The 27,276-nt window shown below is 37.3% G+C and overlaps 1 protein-coding gene across 1 annotated transcript in view; it reads left to right on the top strand.

Moving 5' to 3' along the window:
• RAD51B (RAD51 paralog B) overlaps positions 1-27,276 on the top strand; it is a 377,386-nt gene that overhangs the window by 95,398 nt on the left and 254,712 nt on the right. Inside the window, exon 8 of the mRNA XM_081312768.1 lies at positions 4,756-4,852. Within this exon, the coding sequence (XP_081168894.1) occupies positions 4,756-4,852 (97 nt within the window). The remainder of the gene's footprint in view (positions 1-4,755; positions 4,853-27,276) is intronic.

Below are 27,276 nucleotides of genomic sequence, written 5' to 3'. Positions count from 1 at the left end.
ACACCCTTAAAACCAACTACATATGATAAAAAAAAATTTGTGTCTTCAGTAATCACAGTCAAAATGATATGTCTCTGGTGTGCCAGCTTCCTTTTCAACTCTTCCATAGAGAAAATTCCTCTGAGCTGGTATAATCTGGTATATCCTCTAAGAAGGCAGCTTGAATAGAAAGATTATGGATAAAAAGTGGTACATAAGGCTTCTTATATTATACTGCATTTTGGTGTTTTGTTTCTTAAGGTGGCTGCATAATCATTAAGAAATGTCAGGTTGGTTTATGAAATTGAAAATATCCAAATGAAATCAAATACCATGCAGTCCTAGATCACCAACAGACATTCTCCATGAGAAAATAAAACTGTAAGAAGAGAAGTATGTTAAGCAATTGATAAAATTGCAATTTTGAGACTATTGCCCAGACAGTTTCTTTAAATACAGAGCCTTTCATACTAAGGAAGATATGTAACAGCTCAAGTAAATACATTTCAAATATTATTCATTGAATATTATATGTATTGTAAGACATTAGTCAATTCCCCTCTAGCAGATTTTATTTTTACAAAGTATTTAAGCTTATAGGTAAACTTTGTAAATCAAAATCAAATATTGAAGCGAGTAAAGTGTTTGGATACTAACTGATGTTTAAAATACACAATATTCTGCCTTGTATGCTGTTCAGTAACTAAGTAGTGGTGTTATATACTGTATCTGGAATTTCTGAACCATCCTCAACATGGAGTTTATTCTAGTAATTTAAATCCAGGGATAAAAAAGTAGGAATTATCATAGCCAGATTATGCTGTGAACCAGATGCAGGTAAATGTAGGCCCTTTTTCCCACTGTGCTGTCCAGGACCTTCAGTGATAAGGTGTCAAAACTGTTTCAAGAAGCATTGACAAGATAGATACCTACTTCTTTATGTGTTTGGGCAATTTTCATTTGTGTATAAAAGCTGCTGCATGAAAATGTGAGGCCTAAGTAAAATGTTTGGGTTTGTTGTTGCTGTTGTTTCAGTTCACAGTAAGGATTTCTACCCAGAGGGCATTCAAGGAAACAGTAAAAATGAAGCGGGAATGAAAGCATAAAGTCACTGAGAAATGTTATATTTCTTCTTTTTCTGATAGAAAGGAAAACGTTTCAGATCTCCCACCTAAATATACAGTAATTTTGTAATGAAAGGTGAAGGTGTGTGGCAGAAAAAAAACCTGTAAATAGATAGTCCTCAACTTTTGTCCATTTTGTTAGGATGGTTTGAAGTTACAGCAGTGTTGCAAGAAATGACTTATATGACTTATTCTCAAAGTTACAACCATCACATGTACCCCTGCAGTCATCCGATTGAGATTTGGGCACTTGGCAGCCTCTTTATGTCCTGTGTAAATGGTTGAAGCATCCCAAGATCACACAATTGCAATTAGCAACCTTCCCGGCCATCTTCTGACAAGCAGAGTCTATCACGTATCTTAGCATACACAGTGATTCCCTTGACGACCATGGCAAAAAAAGGTAGTAAAATAAGAAGCAATGATGTGATGCCTCACTTAATGAATACACCTCTTAATGATGAATGTTCCGGTCCCAGTTGTGATAATAAGTCAAAAACAACCTGTATTGTGATTCTGAATTGATGTAGAGATAAAGAGAGCACAAAGAATTACAATTATTTTTTTTGAGAATTCAGGAAGACAAAGAACTTCAGATTTGGATTGATCAGAGATACTTGGGAAAATGCAATGATTGAACACAGGCTATTCTCTAGTTTCCCAGCTTTGGTTTAATAATTTGGAAAAAGCTAAAGCTATTTGGAAATGGAATTGTTTAGTAAGTGAGTAATTTCTATATTAAATTATAATTATTTAGCTCTATATGTTTGTTGGTTTTTTTCTTATTTATCTTTTATGCAATTTATTGGTTGTGCCAATCTGTGTATATCAGGGTCGTCAACATTCTTCTGAAACTTTTCTTTACTTGGATTTATCCATGGTTGGCCTACCGGGGGTCAAAAAGCACAATAAACCTCGTGTTGGCAAGTGTCTCACATTGGCGGTTGTGATGCATATTTTGAGTGACAGGGAGCCGCAGCAGAGGGATGAAAGAGCCACATGTGGCTCCAGAGTCGGAGGTTGCTGACCTCTGGTATATACTATTCTTTTCCAAGGATCTTAAGGCAATGTAGGTGAAATTACTTATTTTGTCCTTGTAGCAACTCTGTGGGCTGAAACAATGTGTGTAGCCCAACTGGAGAAGAGGAAAGAAAGCAAAAAGGAAATGGAAGGGAGAATAAATACAACAACAAAACATGTGTGCATGCGTGTGTGTGTGTATACACATATACATCCATACATAGAGATACATATATTCATATTAAACCTTTTCAAGTCTCCAGTTATAATGAGGTATTTTTTTTGTAACTGGAAACTAGCAGAATAGGACTTGTTTAATGAAATGGACTATGAATTACAGAAATTTAGTGTAAAAAAGAAATATATAAAAGTGATGTGACATGAACAAGCATACAATGGTACAGAATTTAGTTTACATTGGAACAGATTTGAAATGACCACATCACACATGGGTTCTCTTGACATTTGTGAATAATGTAGTTAGTGTCAGACATCTGGCAATAAAAACTTTAGACCATGTCATAATGTGGCTGCACATTCTGTATATTAATCTAAAATGTTTCCTATTCTTTTTCTTCACAACTCTTACTGTTTAGTTTTTATATTTCTGTTCATTTGGAACTGGTATTGGATTAGTATTAGTGGTTGCTTTAATATAAATCTATACTAATACTGAACTACTTTAGCAAATATTGTTATGTGTAGCCATCAATATTCTATCTATCGTGTTGAATTTACTACTGTGGTGTTGAAATATGTATTCTGGATTTGTTGTTTCTTTGCCTCTTGTAGTCTTTCAAATCTCTTCTAGTAATGATGGTAGCAGGATAGAATTTACTTATAGATGACAAGTGGCCCCTAAATTGTGTTTATTACCTTTTGGATGTCCATCATTTGCCCAACAGGAAGGAAGGAAGGAAGGAAGGAAGGAAGGAAGGAAGGAAGGAAGGAAGGAAGGAAGGAAGGAAGGAAGGAAGGAAGGAAGGAAGGAAGGAAGGAAGGAAGGAAATCTGCCAAACTTTATGGGAGGCAAAGACTCTTAATTGTCACTATTAGACTGACAATGACAATGAACTCTTCATGCATGTTGAAAGGAAATAATCTGGTTAACACTGCCTGACCCCCATAACTTTGTAAAACATATAGTCTGCCTAGCTTGAATCAAGGGGCCAAATTTAATGCTTTTTTATTTGTGGTAGTCAAAGATGAAGGGAATAAGCGTGTCTTTATGAAACAGGCACACAGTCTAACCCTGAGTCGTTAATATCTTGAAGCTTCTTCACTGGTGCTTATAAGGCTCCCAAGAACCTTAGGAAAACAGAGTTTTGATTCTAGATTGAATTTCAGATTTCTGTCCCCAGTGCTTGATGATGAAGATGAATGGTATTTAAACTGAGATTATTATTTTATCTTTTGTCTAATTCTTTATTCTGCAAGGATGATATGAAACTACACAGATGTAGCCAAAGTTATGATAATGCTGCTTTGGAAAACTATTGCCAGTTTCTGAGTTATACAAGGAGGAAAGGTAGTGTTGTGCTAATATCCTTCATCTAGCCCAGGGGTGTCAAACTCAATTTCATTGAGGGCCGCATCAGCATTGCAGTTGCCCTCAGGGGGCCGGGTGGGTGTGGCCTGGGTGGGTGTGGCTAGAGTGCGTATGGCCTACTGGGTGGGCATGGCCAGCTCTACATAGTTCGCATCAAGGGTGCCTATGGGGCCCTGGGCAGGAGTGGGACAGATCTGAGGGTCTCTGGCAGAAGGAGGGTCTCTGGGCCAGGGCCAAGGTAGTGGGGGCCGTTCCCTCACTGTTTCCAGGATGGCTTCGCGGGCCACATGAAACCACTTCGCGGGCCGGATCTGGCCCCCAGGCCTTGTGTTTGACATGTCTGATCTAGCCATTGCATGGCTATCAAGTTGATTTCTGTAAGAAGACAGTCCTGGAATCTTATGTTCTGACAGGAACATTGACTGGCAACAGCTTTCCAAGTTTCCAGATAGCAGTCTGACAATACTTGGATTTGACTTCGTGCTTCCTGCATTCAGAATATGCACTCTGTCATTATATTGTTATATGAATCCTCTGGGATAACTGGATGTACAGTATCTTCCCATCTTAGCATACAATTGTAATGATGAGATGCTCCAATTTATTTGTAACCTTTGTCTTTTTCATCTTTTATTATATCATTTATTCACACTGTACCAGCTTGGATATCCATCTGGCTCTTGGTGTTGACTTAGAAAAGAATTATTTTAGTGATCTTTATACAGACACACTACCTTGAGACCTTGTAGCATTTATCACATTTCATTCTGGCTCCTCTTTGCTTTCTATCTCTCTATCACTTTTCCCTTTGAACAGAGACATTCCTTCCTCTTTCCCGCCAAAGAAATGAGGTATAATGTGAAGTTATTTAATAATCTCGAGCTGAGTTTTGAAAGGATCTGCTCTCTTCAACATTTTATTGAGGTGCTTCTATACTTGATCCAAGTGTTTGAGAAAGGAGTTGAAATGGTGAACATTATGGTGGACGTTGAGGGTTGGCTACATTTTCTGTGTATGTCTGAGGTAGCTATTGTGCCTACCGTGTAATTCTAATACTTTTTCCTCCTCCATGTCTGTTTGCAGGTAATCTTGACGAATCAGATTACCACATGGCTAAGTGATGGCCTTGCTGTACAGGCAGACCTCCTGTCTCCAGTTGATGACTTGTCCCTGTCTGAAGGTAAGCAATCCTTTTTATTACAGTTGAAATATAACTCTGATATACATCTCCTCAACCACTCATGTTTAAGGAACAACCCCAATGTAGTTATCAACATAAAATGAAGCTAGAGTTTTTTAAAAAAAACATTTCTAAAGTTTATTTAAGACCGGTAGTTTAATTGATCTTAAATCTACAGTTTGGATAGGCTAAAGAAAATTAATTCATGATTGTGCTGATGGTTTGTTTTGAAATAAATAATACAAAACACTCATTCAACTGGTGCATTACAGTTAAAAGCAAGGTATTAGGTATTTTTGCCAATTTAGTATGAGTTGGTGATGTATTGATAGTAATTATCAGTCACTGAAGAAAAAACAGAAGGGTTTGTTATAAAAAGAACAAGTATTCTGTTTTGAATTTGTTGTATTCTCTTGCAATGTGGCAAAGTACAGGTGTAATGCAGACTGAGATTTAAAGAAACCTTAACCTTGCATCTGATAAGGATATCACAATTATGAACTTTGGGCAAAATGTTTCATTTAACCATATGTTCCTTCCCTTTCTTTTATTATTTATTTTATTTACAAAATACTATATAGTTTTGATTTTCTAGCATAGCTTCTTAGACCTGGAGTAACATAAATTCATACAATTTAAGGAATAAGCTTTGTTTCTAGGTCTGTTACCTTAGGGGATGCAACAGGGATAAACAATTATTTCACAGACAAATAGCTGAAAGACATAATTTTCTCATTCTGATGTAATAGAAGCCTAACATATCCTAGATCAAAAAGTAACAAAATACAGTAATGTGATTAACTTATTCATCAATTACTTACCTGTATTCCTCATTAGAAGACATTGATAAAAAAACTACCTATAAATACTTATATATTATATATACATAGTTATTTGATTTTATACACTTCTGTTTGTCATGAGTGTGTGGCCCAAGAGGGCAGGATGGCTGCATCTGGTCATTGTCACTCATTTAGCACCACCCAGGAAGCACGTGTAGCTTAAGGAATGCTATGGGTGCAGATGACTATTGAATTGGACATCCAATTATGAGGCCACTGCTGTACCCCTGTAGACATTTTGTATATAATTCATGTGGATTATATAAGAAGTAAGAGATTGCTTCTCTTTTGTCATGTTCTCATCGTACGCTAAATAAAATAATAATAGTTATTTGATGGGAACACAGAGACATCTATTTGGGAAGCAGACAGAAAAAGATATGGGTAACATTCATAAAGAAAGTGGAAGATTGAAAGAAAGCAGCTATATACGGTACTGTAGACTGAGGAGTGGGGAGGAGTCAACAAGGAATGGTTTAAATACAGGACAAATTATTACTGTTGAAAGAAAAGTGTTTTTCTCTGGTTAAAGAAGTGAGTTAAAAATGTGAAAGTGGCCTTAGGGTGGCTTGAATTGTACATCCCTGAGCTATAGTAACTTTTACTAATTCTTGTGAAAATGACATGTACAAAGAACTCTCAGACGTTTTTGGTTCTGTGGAGTTGTTTAAGGAAAGCGTCTCAAGTATAAGATGTTCCAGCATGTTAGAAACCGAAAAACACTTGAGGGAATAACATTTTATACATGGTGGGTTCTTCCCTTCATTGTTACAGCTGCAAACTTTTAAGATCTATTATAGACTTGTTTGTACAAGCTCTTCATGAGTTTGTCTATATATTCTTAATAAAGTGATTCATGATTTCTTAAGTATTTAGCTTTACTAGAAAGTGTTAAACGAATCATAAATGATTAAGTAACATAGCAGTTGTACATCCATAAGAATTAGCTTCCTGCAATTAAATATGTTGAATTGGTAATAAAATACCTGGAATCAGTTATTCAGTTTATTTCAACTAACAGACCCCAATTTCTAAGAGCATCAGATATCATCTTGCCTACCAATATCTATCTTGGTATTCCCCTCACTTAAGTATTTTGTGTTGAGGGAACAGAGAGAAAAACTAAGTGGGTTGGTTTTAGGAGAGACAGTGGTATCACACACTTTAAATTCTGTAGGAGAATCCCAGAACCAGGGGGCAGGATTAGATGAGAGTTGCCACCAATAAGAAGTCACCAGGCCCTGATGTTCCAGAGGAAGCATGGAAAGCTGAGCCAATTAACTTCCAGGGTTGACTGACTTAAGCTGTGGTGAGCTCCCAAAGTTCCATGGCATATTGGGACATGGAAAAATAGTGCTGACCTCAGAACAGTGCTACTTGATAACTGGTAAATAATAAAAGTGTTTCAAAATGTTTTACCGTGCATACCTAAAATAATTCCTTTAAAAAATAAACAACTGGGTGGGAAAGGGATTATGTTTAAGATGTTAGTGGAATTATTCTCTGGTAAGTCGGGTCTCTGTGAAAGTGATATTTCAGTTATGCACTCAGGTATGCTCTAGCACTGAAAAAGATTCAACATGTTTGTAACTTGCATGTATTGCATAGCCTCTATACTGGAACTTAGCGAAGAGTAATTTTAACGGCTGAAATATTTCAGTGGCTGAAATACAGTATGTTGTCTAGCTCATAACTATTTGAAAATGGGTCAGATGACAGCATTTTTTGGGGGGGGAAAGAGAAGTAAACTTGAAATTCGGTATTCATATCTTAAATGAAGGCTGTGAATTCTAACTTCTTCTAAGTCACCATAGGAACCTGTGAAAGGGCAAGAGATTATGTATAAATAAACATTGCATCTCTCTTGTTACAGAGAAATTCAGACATGCTGGCTGTCTGCACATGTGTAATCTATGCTTTGTTTATTTATTGGCATCACACTGACATCTTAGCTAAAAGATCCATTTTATTCCAAATAAAGCTGCCAGGAATTAGAAAAAAGATTGCGGAAGGAGGGGCTGGTGAAAGAAATGACTAGAAGTGAATTGTGTCTGAGTGGCCTCAACTGATTACATACTTCCTCCAAGGCAGCTCTGTACACATGGATAAATGCTTACCTGACTACCAGAGGATAAGCAGTGCCTACTCTAATCTCCATTTTCCAACATTTTTTTTTCTTTTGAAACAATAATATATAACTACTTGGACTTCATTTCCTTTTCCTACTCCTTTCAGTTTTCTGAATCTACTTTTTCTGATCCTCATGTACCCCACACTAGCATTTAATTCCCCTGGTGTCATTGTGCTTGGTATTTAGGCTTAATGTATTAAAAATAGTATACTGACCACATCCTAGGAATTGGAATATTAATTAATTTGCCAACAATATTTCAGTTGTTAGTCTACTTTTATCACTTACTGTTACCTATCAAATCAAAACACAGAACATAAATACAGTTCTGGAAACAATCTTATTTATGCATTTGTTTTTATACTATATACAAGTTGAGACATGTTAGAAATAGAATACATAATATCCATTCTTAACATATGTTTATAGAGGCTAATGTGCAATTTCTATGCATCGGGAAATCTTTATTAAAAATGGAGGAAATGGTTTGGTTTTTATTTTTCTTTAATTGTAAACAATTAGAGAGTTGCAAGGAAACTTAAGTATTCAATTAAACCTTGAGGGGCAGGATTTACTATGTCTGACTGCTCTATGTGTTTGCCAGATGCTTGTTTAATTGTCATTTTATTTTTCCACCTCCTTAAAAAAAATCTGTCTTATATTATGGCTCATGATTAGTTACTATTGTTGTTCAAATACATTAAAATGTCAACTATTTCTCTCATTAGGAGAGGGAGAGGATCAAGCTAGTCCTTTTCAAATATATATTATTCATTTCTTGTGCTATTGATTACCATAGATTAAATAATAACCATTAATGCTCCCTGCCAATGAGTGGAGGGTAAGAAAAAGACCATCATTTGGCCTGAGGGGAGAGAGAGAGAGAGAGCCATTGTGTGCATCCTGGGCCTTAAGGAACATATTGTGAAGTGAGGAGGATGTTGGCGGTAAGATTGGTCATTAAAAAGCACTTGGATGCAAGGATATCTCATTTATTTTTCTGTTTATATGAGTATAAGAGGAGATTGGAGTGTAAAGGAAGGAAGATAGATGGTTGGGACCTGATTTTAAGAGATACATCAGGAAAATTGGGGAGAAACAAGCATAAAGAATTGCTTGATAGATAAGGTGTGGAAATGCATCCTGGATGACAATGGCTAGCCTTTTTTCGTTTTGGACTTAAGTGATTGTACTGTGATGGTAGCCTCTCCAGCTAAAATTTCTGCTCTTCAGTGCTAGGTCAATTGTTGTCACAGCATCTGTTAACCAGTATTTAATCCAGGATGAAGGTACTGCTCTGGCTTGTGTCACAAAGGCCTGGTGTAGGGTGGTGGGGCAGGGGAAGGGTGGTGAGGCAGGTGAATTTATGTTGATTTCTTCCAGTTCTTTTTCCTAGAACTGGAACAGTAAAGGGAAATGATATAATAGCACACTAAAATCAGAGGACAGAGTGGTCTGTGGGGAGACCATGTCACCAGCAGATGCTCAAAGTATATCAATTTGAGAACCTGTTCTGCATTTCAGTAGCTGTGGCAGTACTGTGGCAGTAAGTTGAGGTAGTCCTCAACTTACAACCACAATATAGCCCAAAATTTATGTTGTTAAGCGAGACAGTTAAGTGAATTTTGTCCCATTTTATGACAACAGTTGCCACAGTTAAGTGAATCACTGCAGTTGGTAAGGTAGCAACACGATTGTTAAGTGAATTCTAGCTTTCCCCTTGACTTTGCATGTCAGAAGGTCTCAAAAGACAATTACATGACCTTGAGATACTGCAACCGTCATAAATATGAGTCAATTGCTAAGCTTCTAGAAAGAGTACAGAGAAGAGCAACAAATATGATTAGGGGACTGGAGACTAAAACATATAAGGAACGGCTGCTGGAATTGGGTATGTCTAGTTTAATGAAGAGAAGGACGAGGGGGGACATGATAGCAGTGTTCCAATATCTCAGGGGCTGCCACAAAGAGGAGGGACTCAAGCTATTCTCCAAAGTGTCCAAAGGCAGAACAAGAAGCAATGGATGGAAACTAATCAAGGAGAGAAGCAACCTAGAACTAAGGAGAAACTTCCTGACAGTTACTTTACTTTAAAAAAAAGTTTGACCTTTAATCCTGTCAAAGCAACCTAGAACTAAGGAGAAGCAACCTAGAACTAAGGAGAAACTTCCTGACAGTTAGAACAATTAATCAGTGGAACAACCTGCCTCCAGAAGCTGTGAATGCTCCAACACTGGAAGTTTTTAAGAAGAGACTGGACAGCCATTTGTCCGAAATGGTATAGGGTTTCCTGCCTGAGCAGGGGGTTGGACTAGATGACCTCCAAGGTCACTTCCAACATCATTATGATGAAGAAGAAGAAGAAGAAGAAGAAGAAGAAGAAGAAGAAGAAGAAGAAGAAGAAGAAGAAGAAGAAGAAGAAGAAGAAGAAGAAGAAGAAGAAGAAGAAGAAGAAGAAGAAGAAGAAGAATTTTGATCACGTGACTGTAGGGATGCTGCAATGGTCGTAAGTGTGAAAAAGGGTCATAAGTCATTTTTTCCAGTGCTGTTGTAATTTTGAATGGTCACTAAACAGACTTGTGAATTGAGGATTACCTATATGTGAAAAGTCAGCATATCATTCAGTCTGCTGCCCTTGTAATTCTGAATTATTTTGATGCAATTTTGACCTCAAGCTGTATCTTGGAAACTGGGGAAAGTTAATACTCAGAACTTAATTTTCATTTTTAGTGACCTAATTCCAAGGCTTTCCCCTTGTAGACCAGTGTAGTCTGTCTTCCTGGGTGATCTCAGAGTCATGTTGGATTACTACAAACGCCTTTTGAAAGATCCATGCCTATGTTATCCAAGGAGGAGCAATTCAGAATCCTCCATGATGATCATGGACAGGTTTTAACCACTACATGGTCCCATGTATGGAGAAAAAGCTTAATTTGGATTTGATTTCTAGGGAGCTGGTGAGCTGAAGTTTAAGGAAATCCATGTAACTTTCTATCATGAGCAGATTGTACCTTAGTTTTTGCAGGTGTGGAATAATGATTAAAATAATCTATCACAGGCACGAATGGATTCAGTTGATTTCCTGAGCAGGAAATCTTGCAAAGCTTTATCAGTCCATTGTTTTCTTACCAAGCTGAGAACAATGAAATGAATAGTACATTTTTTGTTGTTGTTGTTAGCTGCGAAGTTGTGTCCGACCCATCGCAACCCTATGGACAATGTTCCTCCAGGCCTTCCTGTCCTCTACCATCTTCTGGAGTCCCTTTAGGCTCTCGCCTACTGCTTCAGTGACTCCATCCAGCCACCTCATTCTCTTGTCATCCCTTTCTTCTCTTGCCCTCAATCTTTCCCAGCATTAGGCTCTTCTCCAGTGAGTCCTTCCTTCTCATTAGGTGGCCAAAGTATTTTAGTTTTAGCTTCAGGATCTGGCCTTCTAAAGAGCAGTCAGGGTTGATCTCCTCTAGGACTGACCAGTTTGATAGCCTTGCAGTCCAAGGAACTCGCAGGAGTCTTCTCCAGCACCATAGCTCAAAGGCCTCAATTCTTTGGCGCTTAGCCTTTCTTATGGTCCAACTTTCACTGCCATACATTGCAACGGGGAAGACCATAGCCTTGACTATACGCACTTTTGTTGACAGGGCTAAATGAAGATCCACTTGAATTACTTCATTGCAGTAGGAGCAGCAACCACTTTGATTTCACTGTGTTGCTTTTCACTCAAGGTTTTGAAGGGAAGAGCCAATACAAAAAGATGCATATTGATTTGAACTTCGGAATTGGGGCAGTTTATATGAATTATTTGGGGCAACTACTTGCCTTTTTAGTGGATTATAGAGCTGGACAGGATATGTGGAAAGATTAAAGTCATCACATGTTTTCTCAGTCTTTGCTCTCTTTGGCTATTTAATGCTATCATCATGGTGCTGATCTTTGTTAATATTTACTGTACAGTTCCAAGGGAACAATTGTTGTCTCTTCAATAATGAGGAAAAACTGGAATTAATTCTAGCCAAATTGGAAGAGCTGTAGGAGAATAGGAAATGGGCTTAGAAACTGAAATTCAAACTGCTTGGGTGGAGTTGTACTTCTCTCAAAAGAACAGGCGTGCAATCTGGGAGTGCTCCTTGATCTTCAACTGATAATAGAAGCCAGCAGTAGTTTGGCTTAATGAACAATTATACCTAATATGAGCAATTATGCCTAATGTGTCTGCTTGTGTCCCTTCCTGACACTTGGAGGGGAAAAATCTAGCTGCAAAATATGCATGTCATATCATCATCACAGATTTCAATGGGAATTTATGTGCAGGACACATAAATTTTCCTTCACATTACTGAGATATTTTGCAATCACATGTACAGAGAAAAAATAAGGGTATGTATATGATATAAATGTATTCCTTTCCCATTCTGTATATGGGAAGATCAGGGGGATTTTGTTAATCAACTGCTGCCATAACTCAAAGTTTGAGTGTAACTGCCAGTTTTTTTCATTCTCCAGTTGCTTGATTGGGAGGCTTGTAGTGTTCCATATGTGTTCGTAGCCTTCTGAAGTCAACAGGAATGAAGACTATTGCAAGTCAACCTCAACATGCTTTGTGGAAGTTGGGGAAATAGAAAAAAGGCCATGTGAAAGATGTCTGAGCTTTTCTGATGACAGATGTGTTCCCCCCCCAATTTTCTCTTAATTACAGTGCCTGATGACCATTTTTCCTGCCATTCTGCCTGAATTAAGATTCAGTAGTGTGGGCCATATTGCCTTATTATTAGAATTGGTTTCATACTAAATATAAAAACAAAGTTAGGAATCTATTCAACTGCCTAGTAATCTGATTAGTATATGATTATTAGGATTAAATGATAAAAGAATATACCACATGTTCCTGAATTCATATTTATTTGAAAGCAAAGTTGGAAATCTCATCCCTGAATTCTGATGTTAAGCCTTTTCCTGTAATTATTAGACACACTGAATTTTCCAAAATATATTGCCTCACTTGTCTTATAAATGTATGTCAGTGTGTATGTAAATGGGCCCAGAAACTGTGTTACACATTGATAGAATAAAATTGCTTCATTGAGCAGGACGTGCTCCACTAAAGGATCTTCTAAAGATGGAGAATTACATAATCCCACTCAGGGAATTCGTGAAAAAACAGCAACATAGACCATGTATTACAAATTCTTGGAGACCTGCTATGCTGAAACTTCAACCATTTAAAACACGATTTTGGCTTTTGCTATAAATAAATTTAATTTTTTAAATTACTGAATTGTTTACAGTTCTTCCTTTAAACCCAGCTGACAAAATCTATTCCAGATGTTGGTAGGCAAGTATAGCAAATGGCAAAAACAGAAAATAAAGTTGAAATTCAATGAACAGGGAATGACTTGCTGTTAAAAAAATATAGAGCAATAAGAGAAAATTGTCGGTGAAATGTGATAACATTTTAACAGGAACAGAATTATTAACTTATCTTATTCATAGGACATCAAATTTATACTTTTCTAACTTCAGAGCTACAGGGGATTGGCTGATGAAACTTGAAATTGTTGTTCTATAACCTTTGCTTTTATATTAAACAAATGATCTCAGATTTTAAAACAGCTTTTGACTCCAGGGGAAATATGCCATTAAGGAAGTGCCAGAAATGTGCTTAATTGATACAATCTTTGAAATTCTCTTTAAAGGGTGTTATTTCCCACATACAGATTTCTGGGAAATGAAAGAGCCACAGTTCATACATTTACCACAGGCCAGGGCTAAAAAGTTTAGTTAAAGATGAGCATAAGCTTTTGCTGCGTGCAGGTAACAAGGCTTCTATAAAAAGGAAATGCCCTACTGCACAGAGATTCTTTTCAGTTAAATTTGCTTCTTTTACAAATATGACTAGGGATGGGAGGAAGAAAAAAAACACAAAATAACAAGAGTTGGAAGGGACCTTGGAGGTCTTCTAGTCCAACCCACTGCTGAAGCAGGAAACTCTATACCATTTCAGACAAATGGTTGTCCAGTCTCTTCTTAAAAACGTCCAGTGTTGGAGCACCCACGACTTCTGGAGTCGAGTCATTCCGTTGACTAATAGTTTTAACTGTCAGGAAATTTCTCCTTAGTTCTAGGTTGCTCCTCTCCTAGATTAGTTTCCATTAATTGCTTCTTGTCCTGCCTTTAGCTGGTTTTGAGAATATGTTGCCTCCCTCTTCTTTGTGGCAACCCCTTAGATATTGGAACACTGCTATCATATCACCCCTAGTCCTTCTTTTCATTAAACTAGACATTCCTGCAACCCAATTCCTGCAACCGTTCTTTATATGTTTTAGCCTCCAGTCTGCTAATTGTTGTTCTTCTCTGCACTCTTTCTAGAGTCTCAACATCTTTTTTATATTGTGGCAACCAAAACTGGATGCAGTATTCCAAGGCATTATAAAAGTCTTACCAAGGCATTATAAAATGGTATTAGCACTTCATGTGATTGTGATTCTATCCCTTTCTTTATGTAGCCTAGATCTGTGTTGGCTTTTTTGGCAGCTGCAGCACACTGCTGGCTCATATTTAAGTGATTGTCCACTAGGACTCCCAAGATCCCTCTCGCAGTTATTACTATTGAGCCAGATACTATCTATATTATACCTGTGCATTTGGTTTTTTTGCCTAACCTTACTTTTCTCTAACTGGAATGGAATGGAATAGAATAGAATTCTTTATTTGCCAAGTGTGGTTGGACACACAAGGAATTTGTCTCTGGTACATAAGCTGTCAGTGTTCATACAAGTAATAATCATGATCATAAACAACATGAAAATACATTTATCATAAATCATAAAATACAACCGTCATAAATTATAAGATGCAACGTTAAGTGATAGTCATAGAATACTAGCTAAGCAAACAACATAAATCATACTAGGATACTAAAAAACAGTATAAATTGTAAGATACAAGCAACAAAGTTATAGACACAAGAAGATAATAGGTTATAGGAAAGTTGAGGAGCATTATAGTAATGCACCTTTACTAAATCGTTTGACAGTGTTGTAGGAATTAGTTGTTAAGCAGCGGGATGACATGGGGGGAAAAACTATCCTTATGTCTAGTTGTTCTGGTGTGCAATGCCCTATAGTGTCATTTTGATGGAAGAAGTTGAAATAGTTTATGTCCAGGATGTGAGGGATCTGTAGATATTTTCACAGCCCTCTTTCTTGCTCGTGCAATATACAGGTCCTCAATGGAAGGTAGGCTGGTAGCATTTTTTTTGCAGTTTTAACTTCATTGAAATCTATGTCTGTCTTGTTTGGTTGCAGTTCCAAACCAAAATTTCATTTTGTTAAAAAGGGCCCAGTGTTCAAGTCTGGAGTATTGGCTATTCCTGCCAGCTTGGTGTCGTCTGAAAACTTGATGAGTTCTCCTTCTATTTCCCCCCCCCCCCGGTCTAAGAGGGGGGGATAGAACACCTAAGGACATCTTTTTTTTAAAAAAAAATCATTTATCTGTTGTGGTTTTGCAGTCATTGGAAGTTTTGTGCATTTTGGATGAGAAATGTTTGATACATCAGTGGTTTCGCTCTACATTGATTTGGCCTGTAGAATTTCATCAGCATTTTGCCTTGAATTTACACTTTACAAAAAGAGAATATATATCATTCAAACAGAGGACAAAACCAACTGTGTGGGGCGATTTCTCAAGGTTCACAATCCATCTTGTAGTTCTTATTACCTCCAAGGGTAATAAGAGAGCCTACTTATTTTTTACAAGTAGTACTCAAGAAAAAACTTGCTAGGAACCAAGAAACATTTCTGGGTACTTGTGTGAAGGATTGGGTGATTGTGCATATCTGAAATACGCTTTTCTTATTCACAGAATCCCTTATTAATCGCTTATTCAAGTAATCTACTTTGTTGAGTGGGGAGAAACTAGAATACATGGAATCTAATTCTTTTTTCTCTAGTAATAGGTAAAGGTTCCCCTGCACATGCGTGCTAGTCGTTTCCGACTCTAGGGGCTGGTGCTCATCTCCGTTTCAAAGCTGAAGAGCCAGCACTTGTCCAAGGATGTCTCCGTGGTCATGTGGCCGGCATGACTAGACGCCAGAGGCGCACGGAACACTGTTACCTTCCCACTGTAGTGGTCCCTATTTTTCTACTTGCATTTTTACGTGCTTTCGAACTGCTAGGTTGGCAGAGGCTGGGACGAGTAACAGGTGCTCACTCTGTTACGCGGCACTCGGGATTCGACCCGCCAAACTGCCGACCTTCTGATCGACAAGCTCAGTGTCCTAACTCACTGAGCCACTGAGTCCCTTATAGTAATAGTATTTCACTTAAAAAGGTAATGAAAGTGGAAGAAGGTAGCTAAAAATGATGATAATGAAAAGTAGGGATTCAGGCAGGGAAAGATGCTTTTAGTATCCTTTTAGATGCTAGGTGACTACAGAAGGAAGAACATAATCAGAGCTGTTTTACAGACATGAGCATTTAAAATTTAACCTCATTTTTGTTTTCTTGGACTAGCATGAAACCCAGATAATTCAGAATTCAAGATCTGCTTGTTCCAAGTTGGGTTGTTTGGGGTTCCTATTTCTATGACCTTTGGGTGGAAAGAACTAGGAATCCAACCTTTTGGAATGCATTTAAAAAGCAATTAAAGCAGAACTCTTTCACAGAACTTTTATGAGAGTGTTAATGTATGAGAGTGATATTGGGAGAAGGGGAGTTGGTAAATTTTAAACTAATAAACTATGTAATTGATTTTACTGACATTTGTAAGAAGATATTAAAGGGACGCGGTGGCTCAGTGGGTTAGGATGCTGAGCTTGTCGATCAGAAGGTCGGCAGTTTGGCGGGTCGAATCCCGAGTGCCGCGTAACAGAGTGAGCGCCTGTTACTTGTCCCAGCTTCTGCCAAACTAGCAGTTCGAAAGCACGTAAAAATGCAAGTACAAAAATAGGGACCACTACGGTGGGAAGGTAACAGCGTTCCGTGCGCCTTTGGCGTCTAGTCATGCCGGCCACATGACCACGGAGACGTCCTCGGACAAGCGCTGGCTCTTTGGCTTTGAAACGGAGATGAGCACCGGCCCCTAGAGTCGGAAACGACTAGCATGCATGTGCGGGGGAACCTTTACCTTACCTAAGAAGATATTATAAGCAGTCAGGAATCTTACAGAATTGGTGGTGTATAAATATTGTAAAATATTTATAAATAACAATAATACATATTAAATAAAAATAAATAATACATATTTAAAAAGAGGGCAGGTTCATAGGGAACATCTGGCCAATTAATTTAAACAGTATAGCTAAAGTCTCAGTTCATTTCAGTACATCATGGTGTATTGAATAGTTATTCTAGACTGAAGGAAAAGTTCATTTAATTTTGGTACATACTTAGAAATGAGTGTCCCTTTTAATTGTCAAATTACTGATACAAATTATGAACAAAACTTAATTCCAGAGAATTTTATATATGACTAACAAGAGGCACTGCAGACAATCTAGAAATTGCAATGAACAGAAACTGGTGTGTTTTTATTTCAGTTTGAATTATTCTTTGTGCACCTGCACTAAGAAAAGTCCAGAAAATTCAATAAACAAAGATCTGTGTCTTAATGTTGAAACGCAGACTATATAGGAGCTTTGCCAAATTCAGGCAGGTTTTATGAACAACTGCAATTTATCTAACCACAAAGTAATAGTCATGTCTTTTTTTTTTGCATGTTCCTCCCATTGTTAGTTATTATTACTGAGATCTTTAGTTACAGACTGAATAAATTATCCTTTCCAGTCGTGCTCTTCCCAAATGCAGTAACATTACATTCCTTGGTTTCTTCTTCCAGAGCTCTGATTGTGCTTTGTGTCATAAAATAAAGCAAAAAGATTGGTCAGAACAGTAGACGTTAATGGTGAAACTTGGAGTTTTTACATTATCTTTTTGAAAATTAATACTCAGGAAAAGTTGAAGTGGATTTTTTAAAAGACATATTTTTCTAATTGTTACCACACATATTTCTTCTTTAGAATCTTCTTATGCATTATTAAGTTGTGCTGGCAGGCATTTAATTGATTAGGTAAAATCTTTCCGCTTCTAGTAAGTTTAAATCAGTCATATTTGCAAGCCTTTAGTTCTCATTCTGTATGGGTACAGTTGTTGCTAAACTCAGAGATGAATAAAACCATTTTTTTAGAGCTTATAGAAAGGAACTCAACCGTTACTGGTATGGGCCTATTTTCAGATGAAAGATGCATTTTAAGACAAAGAAAAGTCGTGTACTTTCTGTTTCTAACATATTCTTGAATCTCTGGCACAAATTATTTGTATTGGTGTTGGGTATTATCAAAAGAGAAGTGAAAAAAGGAAAAATGATAGTAATACACCTGCAATGATACAAATAACATATAGAGAAAGAAAGCTTCATTCTTATGAAGAGCAAAAATTGTTGTACCACGTTCTATCAGAAGGTTTTCAAAGGTATGAAAGCTTACTTAAGATTTTAATAAGGAGCTCTCCTGGCTCCTTATTAACATCAACATGAGGCTCCTGGTGTGGCCTCTGAACACATGGCCTGAGATATCAGCAAAATGTGATGATTCTTAGCTTTATATCTTCACCTTGGATTAACCAAGTAATGCTACGGAGGTTCTGTTTCCATGACTGGAGGCTGTTGGGGCCTGGATGAGGCAGAACAGACTTGAAGTCAATTCTAGCAAGACTGAATAGCCTTGGGCTTTAGGGCTTCCAGTTCTAGGGATTTCCCATTACATTTTCTGGATGGAGTTGTCCTAAATGGAATGGGTACACAACTCCTCCTGGACTCACAAATGCTGTTTAAGGAACAGGTGGTAACTGTGGCCAGGAGGGCTTTTGTATTGTTTTACATTGCATTTGAGTGCCTTTTCCTGGACCAAGAGACTCTGCTCATGGCCACTCACCTTAGTCATTCCTGAGTGACTACTGCAATGTGCTTGACATATGGATTCCCTTGAAGAGTATTTGGAAACTGCAACTTGCACCAAAAGCAGTGGTGTGATTAGTTATGGGTGCTTTTCAATCTGCACCTGTTAGGACTTTGCTGTAAAAGCTGCATTGATTGCCAGTATGTTTCCAGGTTCAGTACAAGGAGCTGCTGTCACTTATACAGTCTTTCATGCGTCAGGCCAGTTTATCTGTGGGACCACTCTCCTCAGTTATAGCTACCCATCCTATCAGATCCAGCAGGAGAAGCATATTACAGATCGTCTTCATTAGAAGTATTATCTGTTAGAATTTCCTTTTCCATCATGGCCCCTGTCCTTTGGATCATTGTTCCTCTGGAGATCAGATTGGCCTCAATCCTATTGGTCTTGTGCAAGGCCCTGAAGACATGATGTGTTCCTCAGTGTGAGGTGTCAGAGGCAGTGAAATGGTTGTATCGATGGTTGTTGCTCTTATTTATAATTTTAGGTATAGATTATATCTGCAATTCTTTTTTAAATTGTTGTTAGCCACCTAGATTCATTTGTAAGAAATGGGTAGCCATATAAATCATATTAAGTTGATAGATGACAAACTAGATAGATGGATAGGTGGGTAGGTAGACAGACAGACAGACAGACAGACAGAAAACTATACCCATCTACAAGAGCTTTAGCATGCTCATTATAATTTTGTTTTTTGTTGAATTGGAAATGTTCCGTTTACCAACCCTTGCTATATTACATAATGTTTTTGTAAGGCCCTTTATTTTATTTTATCTGTGGTATGGAAAACTGTTTCTAAGAAGCACAGGACTCACATGCCTTATAATGTAGTCTGCTTATTTACACATGATTTTGCAAGGAGAAAAAGTACAGAGGCCAGCAGGACATATCTATTTTTTTCCTTATAGTTATGATGCTGATTACCAGAGCAGAGCCTTTTCAATGCCTTTGACAGTTTGTATGTTGTAAGTATGGACTCTCCGATGGATGGTGCCTGTGCCAATGTTCTTTCAGTTTGAATTAATTTCTAAAATAAAATATCAAGCATAATTTCAGGATGCATGTAATGAAGAAAATAATGATTTAGTCTTGTCAATTTATTCTATTCCTGATTACTTTGTTTTATGCTGCTGGACAAGAAGGATAATTTTATGATAAACAGGACTATAAATGACCTTCTTATGAAACACATTTTGGCAACTTAAAGCCTAAGTAGCTCAGTATGGCTGGAGCTTTCATAGGCAACAGTCCAAATCAGGTTGAAGATCTCTGGGAGAAGTTCTCAGCATATCCTGCTGGCTTGAAACTCCTCTTGCCAATTGCATCTCTTGGGATCTTGCTGTAGCTGAATGGGGAGTCCGTAAATTGCCCAACAGTGGTTCTCGTGTTTATCTTTTTGTAGCTGGCATCTCATTTAGATTTAGTTTCCTGTCATCTGTCAAAACTATCTAGGGCAACTTAAGTTCTTTCAGAAGTAACTGCCTCTGAAAGGAATAGTTCACAGTGGAGTAGTCATTTCGGCTTCCTTTGGGCTGGGTGCCAGTTTATAGAATAATGGATCTTTCTTCCTCTTGAGTCGCTGCTCTCTTTGCTCATCTTTATTATTTTCTTATGTAGATAAGGGAAAATGGGGGTGCTTTTCATGGTGTCAAAGAGCATCTGTGATTATTCAAGGCCAGGAGGTGATTTCCCAGGTTCCAGAGGCCATTATAAATAATGGAATGTCTACCGGTCTAATCTGTGTGGCAGTCCAAAGTATGGTTTCTAGTTCTGTTAAGGTCTTTTAAAAAAACAAACAAACAACAGACCAGTGAGCTTGTTTGCAAAATGAGGGTTTTTCAGCATGCTTTTATATACTTGTAATGTAATTGAGATTACAGCTGCAAGCTTTAATCAGTAGACACAGCTAAAGTTTTGATTGCTGGGGCAATTTAATCAGTGAGGGTGAATTTTATTCTGGGTTAGAGGGAAGGTCATGCTGCTTATTTGCTACTGCATCATAATGCAATATGATGGTTTTCTAAAAATCAGTGTTAATTCATAGTTTAATTAAAGACGATGCCAAATATTTGTGAGGGATGGCAATTTTAACTGGCATCATGAAGAATGAAGTATGAGCTTGATTCTAACAAAAATAATCACCTAGTGATTGTGCAGCTTTGGAAGATTCTGGACCTAATAGTTATGCAGCATTTGGGTGAGAAGAAAGCAGAAAATGTTAACACCAATTATTCTGAGTGTTACGGTGGTAATCTATGTATGACTCTGATTATAGTTTCTTTAAGACAATAGAAGTAATTTTAATACCAAGTTTAGTTTAGTTCTCACAATTTATTTAGTATCTAAATCTGTCTCATTTTTCTTTTAAAACTAAAGCAGTGTGGGCCAAATGCTCTTTGCAGGAGATTGATTCTAGTCTCTTCTAAGAGTTATCTGCTCAAACTGCTTGAAACCTGATGCTTGACAGACAGAGAAAAGATTATCAGAGAAAACGAGAGAGGGCAAATGGGAATTGTTAGGAAGAGAAAGAAAGCGTCAGAGAATTGGTATCCCTACCACTTTCTCTTTGACCTCATCCATTGCCTGCATTGGCCGTAGTTGTCATGTGGTCCGCAACACTTACCACTGAAGGAATCTAACTCTTCATTGAAAAAAAAACAACAGATGACAGTTTGGTTAGAATTAATTGAGAGTGGGTTAGGACGCTGAGCTTGTTGATCGGAAGGTCGGCAGTTTGGCGGGTCGAATCCCGAGTGCCGCGTAGCAGAGTGAGCGCCTGTTACTCGTCCCAGCTTCTGCCAACCTAGCAGTTTGAAAGCACGTAAAAATGCAAGTAGAAAAATAGGGACCACTGCGGTGGGAAGGTAACAGCGTTCCGTGCGCCTTTGGCGTCTAGTCATGCCGGCCACATGATCACGGAGACGTCCTCGGACAAGCGCTGGCTCTTCGGCTTTGAAACGGAGATGAGCACCGGCCCTTAGAGTCGGAAACGACTAGCATGCATGTGCGGGGGAACCTTTACCTTTACCTTTACCTTTACCTTTACGTATAATGCCAGACTTACGGCCGCAATTAAGCCCAAAATTTCCACGGATAAATGAGACAATTGTTAAGTGAGTTTTGTCCCATTTTACGAGCTTTCTTGCCACAGTTGTTAAGTGAATCACTGCAGTTATTAAGTTAGTAACATGGTTTGTTAAGTGAATTTAGCTTTCCCATTGACTTTGCTTGTCAGAAGGTCGCAAAAGGTGATCACATGACATCAGGACACTGCAACTATCATAAATATGAGCCAGTTGGCAAGCACCCAAATTTTGATCACATGACCACGGGGATGCTGCAACAGTCATAAGTGTGAAAAGCGGTCATAAGTTCCTTTGTTCAGTGCTGTTATAACTTCAAATGGTCACTAAATGAATGGTTCTAAGTCAAGGGCCACCTGTACCTATATTCGTATAATCACATTTAAATAATCTGATGAAGTGAGCTGCAATTTTCTGAAGTTTATGCTACTTCATATGTTAGAAAAGATGCTATCAGACTCTTTGATTTTTGACTACCATAGACTAACATGATTCTCTCCTGCAGAGTCTATTAGCAGCATTTAAGTAAATTAATAGTTGGTCATGCTAAAATATTTTTAATCTAGCTGGCTGTTATTTAGATATGTTTATGCAGGTAGAGTGAGTAGATGCTTTCAGAATCTAGATTTAGATAGATAACATTTATTGTCATTTTTTCCTGTGGGCACAATGGCACACATTAGAAATGAAATTTAGTTGCTTCCTCTCAAAGTGTACACATACATAACACATTTAAAACATGCTACATACAACATATGTATAGACCTATACCCTTACATATAAGTAATGTATAAATATTATTCACTGTCCCTCTTGAATACATAACGGAAGGAGGAAGTTTTAGAGTTCACAAGGTTAATACTGTATGGAACAAAACTGTGACTGAATCTGGATGTTCTGCTTCGGATACCACGGAGCCTCCTCCCAGAAGGTAGCAAGGAAAACAAATCGTGAAGAGTATGTGTAGTGTCCCAGAGTTGCTTGGATGATTGAGGCAAGTCATAAATTGAATGATGAGTGAATGAATAAATCTTTAAGAATCTCAGTATGCTCATATTAAAAAAAATGCTTAAACGTGCATTTCCTCTTGATGATGCTAATATTGGGGGTTTTTTTATTAACAAAAGGAGTTTTTAAAACAACAGGAGATAAATCAGTGGCAAAGACAATACAATTAGATATAACCAGTGCTTTTTTGTAAAAGAAAAAGGTGCCGGAACTCACACATGTCATACAACCCGCCTTGCCTACCCTACAAGGTTCCATCCAAAAAAGGTGCCGGAACTCCGTTCTGAGCGTTCTATGACAAAAAAAGCCCTAGATATAACTATGAATAGTATTGGTATTATTATGAGAAAAGAATTAAGCTATATCATTTATATTCTGATTATTTCAAACTTTTTTTTCTGATTATTTCAAATTATTTCCTTGAGTGATAGGATTCTCTACTTGGATGATTAAGTAGCTTTTCAAGAAATCATTAAGATGCATTTTGTATTTTTTTAAAAAAAATATGTGGGAATTTTTGTCTTAAGGGTTTAGATTATAAAAAGTAATGATACTAGCTTTGCTTCTCTGTAGGTATTTAACTATTAGATCTAAATTAGAAATTAAAATATCTACGCTGTAGAAGTCATTCTGGATTAATGCAGTATATAGCTGCACCATTCTTAATTCATAACAAGATTTCAATAGAAAGGCATGGTACAAATTAAACAGTAGCAATCCTCTGACTCCTAGCTTCCTGTTCAATGAGATTGTTTGGGACTGTGTCCTTAGAGGTACGTATATACTGTAGGTATGCATTTATCTATGGGTGTATGTGAAACAGTGCCAGTCTCTGTCTTTATAAATTTAATCCAAATAACTAGCTGTCCATTTAAATGTAAGCTGGAGTGTAATCAGCAGTGGGTGTTAGCTAGCTAGTTTGATGGTTTGTGGGAATCAGTGGTTTTAATTATTTTCCCATTCTTCTCAGGCTTTTTCTTGAGCAATGTCATCCTTGGTCCCAGCATGAAGCTTGTGTACCTGCTCCCAGCAGCCCAAGTGAGCCTCTTCTACTTTTTATAAGCAGATACCTTATAGAGATGATAGAGGTCAGCATGTTGGGCATCTCATTGTAATCACATTTTGTTAGATTGCAAAGGAGCTTTCAGTGCCCTAACAGTTAAGTGGAGGAGAAGGAGTGGGGAGCAGAATAAGCAATGTAGCTTATTTTTCAAGATGGGAGAAGGAAAGAGCAGACTAACTTTGATGAGGCATACGTGCAAGCTGTTAAATGAGATATTTTGCTTCCATTGTAAATAGAGGGAAAGGGGGCAGAATTGTTCTTCCCTAGTTTGGATTACATTCCTGCTCTTAACTTTAGGGGCCATATTTAATTGCTGTATGTACACTAAGCTTTCCCTTAGCAATTAAGGGAAATTGTGTGTGAGTGGTAGATCAGTACTGTTAAACATCTGTGTAAATACGTCTGGAGACTCCTATTGTGCTGGGGGCTCCCAGCACGTATGCAAAGCTCTTTACAGTCACACATGTAGCTTTGTTAGGGTGGATACCAGATGAGGGTATGTCAAACTTAAAGCCTATTTTAAACATTTTGGAAAGTATTCATTTGGGAACTAGAATCAAAGGTAAAATTCATCTTAGCTATTTTTCTGTTTCTCCTCCCCCTCCTCCTCCTCCTCCTCCTCCTCCTCTCTTTTCTGAAATAGCAGAAATAATAAAGGCAGTCAAGGAATTTTCACCATGAAAACTGTCTGGATTTGTTGCAACTAAATTGCTATAATCAAATTTTCCCAGAGTTTTAGAGTGTAGATACAACCAAGTGTCTGAGTGGAGGTTGTGTTCAGTCTGTTAGATGGCAGTTTCTGTACTTCTCCCATTTCATGTAGGAGAAAATGAAATAGAGCAGAATATGCCCTGGCAAGAAAGCATTTTGTATCTGTTCTTCAGACTTTTAAATACATGCTGTGGATTAAAAAGAAATCAGTCACTTTGAAATTTTATCTTGCACTCAGCATTTGGCATATCTATATCCTAATCCTGGCTGTAGTTTTTAGAATCTACCACATGTTTATGCTGGAAATTTCTTCATACGCATATTGAGTTTGTTCTGTTATGAAATCATGTCTCATGGGAAGGATAATTTAAAGACATTTCCGTTTGTTATGTCTGAACTAAACTAGACTATTAGGGCTTGTTAATACTGTATAAACTCAAATCTAGAACAGCTTTCCAATATGGATTGTACAATCTCTCACAAACTGGATACTGATCTGAGCAATCTGCTGTTGCACGACTGAAATATGGCTTCTTTCCTAGTGAAAATTTCCCATTGTCTTGGGAATTAAGAGTTGCATCACTCACTATGTTTTCCTTTTATTTTTCTTTGTATTGTCATGCATGTACTGGGGGACAATAAAAGATATGCATGGATTTCATCATATTTAACTCTACTCACTTTTTTATGATGTTGTACAGTCTTGTAGCAAGTGACCTCTTACTGTTGTTTACTCTTTAAAATGTGCAGATTGATTCCTTTAGTTTATGTATCTTCAGGGCAGAAATCCTTAAGCACCATTTTAAAACCCATTTTAGAACAGAAATTCTAAATTAAAGAAAACTGAACACAAATAGTTGGTCTAATGAAATATAAGTATGTCCTAATCACATTTTGGTCATTTTTAAAGCAACTTTGCTGACATTCTCTCTGAGAATATTTTGGTACAGTTTCCAGAGTTTGTTTGTACGCTACATACACAGCTTATAGTTCTATTTGGGATAGATTTATAATAGTTTATTAACAGAATGACAAATGTTTTCTTCTCTACTCCAAATATGTCTTTCACTGTTTTCCCAAAAACTAGGTATCCTTCAGTATTGATATAGATTACAGCAGTGGTTCCCAAATCCAAGTAAATTATTCACAATTGAATAAAGGTGATTTTACCTTGGGTAACAGTGCACAAATCCCCTTACCAATCACAATGGGGACATTTACATTGATTTTATGATAAGCTGTGTTGGGTAATGAAGGAAAAAATTTGGGATACACTAGATCCCTTAAATCAGGCATATTTTATGGTTCTGCTCTATTTCACATTTGCAAAAAGACTTGATAAGAGGGGGATCAATCAAGTTTATACTGCCTCTTTTGAAATTGGTTGTAATAGAGCCCAAGGCATATATCAAATGTTACTATATAGTAACAACTTTCATCCAATAGTCTCCTTATATAATGTCACTCTGCTCAATTTGGATCATACACTGAAGAATTACTAATTTTGAATAAAATACCTTTGTCTTAATGTTTCTTTTATATCCATTAAAGGTTTACAGTATTTTGTTTTACTGGTTTCTTTCTAAATACCCATAACTAACTGATACTTTTTAGAGTCTAGATTTTCAAATTAAATCTGTGTATTGGAAAAAATTAATAAAGGTAGTCTTTGACTTACAACCAGTGACTTAGCAACTCTTCAGAGTTACAATAGACTCCCAAAAGGTCCTTACAACCTAGTTTCAAAGTTCTGACAGTTTCCCTCGCAGTCACGTGACTACATTACAGATGCTTAGCAACTGACCCACATTTATGCCCGTTTGCAGTATCCTACAATCATGTGACCACAATTTACATTTTTGCTGGAAACTGGCATTTAGGCCTGGTTTTTGGCAAAAATGCCCCATCGTGAACAATGGGTTTGTTTAAAGACCATGGATTTGCTTAATGATCATGATGATTCTCTTAATGACCACAGCAAAATCGGATCAGTCACATAGGTGAACCTCTTTATGATCACCAAAACCTATGACCATAATGGTCAGGCTCAGGCTTTATTATAATCATATTATAATCATATTAATACTATTATGATTCACTTTACATTAGAGTTAAAATAATGCAATATTGGAATTCAACATTCTGGAAGCAAAAGCAATAGAACACAGTCAAACTAGAGTCTTGGACTGTAAAAGAGCTAATTTCAATAAACTTAGAGAGACCTTGGGAAGAATTCCATGGATGAGAATCCTAAAGGGGAAAACAACTCAAGAAGCTTGGGAAATTTTGAAAAGTGAGAAAATAAAGGCCCAGTCTAGCACAATACCAACAAAGAAGAAAAATAACAGCTCTCAAAAGAAACCAGCATGGCTGCATAAAGAACTCTTTGATAAATTGAAAGATAAAAAGGACAAGTAAAAGAAGTGGAAAGAGGGGCAAATAACTAAGGCAGAATATCAGCAAATAGCCTGTGCCTGCAAAGGTGAAGTGAGGGAAGCTAAGGCTCAAAATGAACTTAAGGCTTGCAACCAAAGTCAAAAGTAACAAAAAAGCTTATTTCAACATATAGAAAACAAGAAAAAAGTTAAGGAAATGATTGGTCCATTAGTGGGGGAAAGTGGCAAGAAGGTGACAA

Source organism: Vipera berus (genome assembly GCF_964194415.1).
Source record: "Vipera berus genome assembly, chromosome: 1".
In the NCBI taxonomy this organism is placed as follows: Eukaryota; Metazoa; Chordata; class Lepidosauria; order Squamata; family Viperidae; genus Vipera; species Vipera berus.
This window is presented reverse-complemented; position numbering and strand designations above follow the sequence as displayed.